Source organism: Solanum tuberosum, unplaced genomic scaffold (genome assembly GCF_000226075.1).
Source record: "Solanum tuberosum cultivar DM 1-3 516 R44 unplaced genomic scaffold, SolTub_3.0 scf00056, whole genome shotgun sequence".
NCBI classification, from domain to species: Eukaryota; Viridiplantae; Streptophyta; class Magnoliopsida; order Solanales; family Solanaceae; genus Solanum; species Solanum tuberosum.
Genome location: NW_006238986.1, coordinates 2,081,553 through 2,084,190, shown reverse-complemented (window position 1 = coordinate 2,084,190; position 2,638 = coordinate 2,081,553). Strand labels below are relative to the sequence as shown.

The window sequence follows — 2,638 nt, the reverse complement described above, 5'->3', positions numbered from 1 at the left end:
TTGTTGGGAAGTATTCAAAATTGCTCTAAACTGACGATAAACCCTGTTGAACCATCCTCAATATTTATGCCCCAGTTAACTGTCTTGGCTTATCTTTAACCGTTGGTGAGCAAATCACGGAATTTTTGAGATTCTCTCAAAAATTCTGTCCCAATTGCAAATCTCAAGTAATTTCGGTCTCGACTTTGTTGGGGAGATCCTCTTCTTGAGAATTTTTTAGTCCCTTTCAAAAGTTCTGTCCCAGTTTCTATTGTAATGTAAAATAGAAATATTACGAGAGATATGACCGAACCATTGTGGTGCCTACGTATCCCGTTGAGGCAGGAATCAGGTCAAACGTAGTTCCCCCTCAAAGATTAACAAAAATGAGAAATTTAAATAAGGAACAGACCGAGGCCGACATAGGCCGCCTACGTATCTCATTCTTGAGAATTCAGGTCAAAAGTAGTTCAAATACAAGGAAAAACATTAAAAGGGGATAAATGGGTGACCGAGGCCGACATGGGCCGCCTACGTATCTCATTTTTGAGAATTTAGGTCAGACGTAGTTCATTACGAGAGGAATAAAATATAAAACAACGCGATTACAAGGAAATGACAGAAAATACCAACTGAAACTTCACACATAGTATCTCTTGACAGCATCTGAGTTGATCGATTTTGGCCATTCGGTGCCATCCATCTCCGACAAGACCAAGGCACCTCCAGATAGCACTTTGCGAACCATGTAGGGTCCTTGCCAATTTGGTGCAAATTTCCCTTTATACTCATTCTGATGAGGAAAAATGCGTTTGAGAACAAACTGACCAATTTCAAACCTTTTGGCTCTTACTTTCTTGTGGAAAGCACGAATCATTCTTTGTCGATACAGTTGTCCATGACAAACAACAACCATTCTCTTCTCATCGATCAATGTCAACTGATTGATCCGCTTGTGAACGCATTCAACATCACTCAATTCAGCTTCTTGGATGATTCTTAATGAAGGTATTTCAACTTCTGCAGGTATAATTGCTTCTGTTCCATATACTAGCAAATATGGAGTAGCTCCAACTGATGTTCTGACAGTCGTTCGGTAACCCAACAGAGCATACGGCAGCAGCTCATGCCAACCTCTGCGATTATCAATCATTTTCCTCAAAATCTTCTTATGTTCTTGTTGGCGGCTTTTACAGCTCCATTCATTTAGTGGTGATAGGCGGTTGAATTTCGGTGAGTAATCTTGAATTGTTCACATATCTCTCTCATCAAGCGACTGTTGAGATTTGCTCCATTAGTAGTAATGATGGATTCTGGCATTCCAAACCTACATATCAAATTCTTGTGAACAAAATCAGCCACAACCTTCTTGGTCACCGACATATATGAAGCTGCTTCCACCCATTTGGTGAAGTAGTCAATAGCAACCAAAATAAATCTGTGTTTGTTAGAGGCGGCTAGCTCTATTGAACAAATGACATCCATGCCCCAAGCTACAAACGGCCAAGGTGAACTCATAGCATTGAGTTCATGAGGCGGCACTCGAATCAAATCTCCATGCACTTGACATTTATAGCACTTTTGCACAAACTTGCAACAGTCATGCTCCATAGTCATCCAAAAATAGTCGGCTTGAAAGATTTTCCTCGCCAAAGTGAGTCCATTCATGTGAGTACCATAGACTTCGGCATGTATTTGTTCCAGAAACTTTGCAGCTTCACTAGCGTCAACACGTCTGAGAAGACCTAAATCTGGAGTCCTCCTATAAAGGATTTCCCCACTAGCAAAGAAATTGAGGGCCATACGGCGTATTGACTTCTTCTGGTTGAGAATAACAACTCTTGGAAAAGAGATCGAGCCAAACTGATAACACTTCTTAGATGCATAAACATGAAAATCGGATGCTTAACGACAGTACAAAATTAAATAATACAGACCCAATAATGTTCAAATGACAAACTCGGGAAGGAAAACACCAAGACGAACTTAGACAAGAAAGAAAAGAAACACCAACACTAAATAACAAATTAGCAGTACTTTAAATCAGTATTACGACTAACTCATAGAGATGACTAAGAACACCATCTCAAAACCCAATCACTCGACTACCACACACAAGCAACGAACCGAGGAGAACAAAAGCATTCAAGATATAAACTAAAAGAATTGGAATTGAAAGAAGTTTACCTTCTTGTGTGCAGCGAATCGAGACGGACGAGCAAAGGCGACGACCTTCACCACGAGAACTCGGTTACAAACAATGGTCAAGAGATCTGGGCTGAAAATTGAACCCAAACGTCGAAAACTATTGTATCCCCTGCTTTTGAAGTATATTTAGCTTGTATTTTAAACACTAATCCTCAAATATATATTTTTTTGCTAAAAATATCCCCCATTTGACAGTGAATAATAAGAGGTTTATATAGATGGGGAATTCTTGGGTTTAGTTTTTTTTTTTGGGGAATAGGGATGAAAATTCAAGTGAGAATGAGGGTAGACTCGGAATTCTCCCACTCAATCCTCAATTTGAAATTTCTCCCTAACCAAAGAGCTGCTCGTTTGTACAAGAAATCAACCCAAATCCCACAAAATTCGGACGACGGGCAGGGTGGGTGTCTTGATCCATCCCAATCGTTCTTGTGCTCGCCGTGGCGCCCAT

The 2,638-nt window shown here is 40.2% G+C and overlaps 1 protein-coding gene across 1 annotated transcript; it reads right to left on the bottom strand.

Annotated features, from left to right (window-relative positions):
- Nucleotides 1–619: 619 nt before the first annotated feature.
- On the bottom strand, nt 620–1,132 carry LOC107060129 (uncharacterized). Its single transcript, XM_015307592.1, has one exon. The coding sequence runs from the start codon at nt 1,130–1,132 to the stop codon at nt 620–622; it is 513 nt and encodes a 170-aa protein (XP_015163078.1).
- Nucleotides 1,133–2,638: the final 1,506 nt, after the last annotated feature.

Bases quoted from the DNA above. Each gene is read 5' to 3' on its own strand.
- LOC107060129 (XM_015307592.1), bottom strand. From the start codon at position 1,132: ATGATTGATAATCGCAGAGGTTGGCATGAGCTGCTGCCGTATGCTCTG.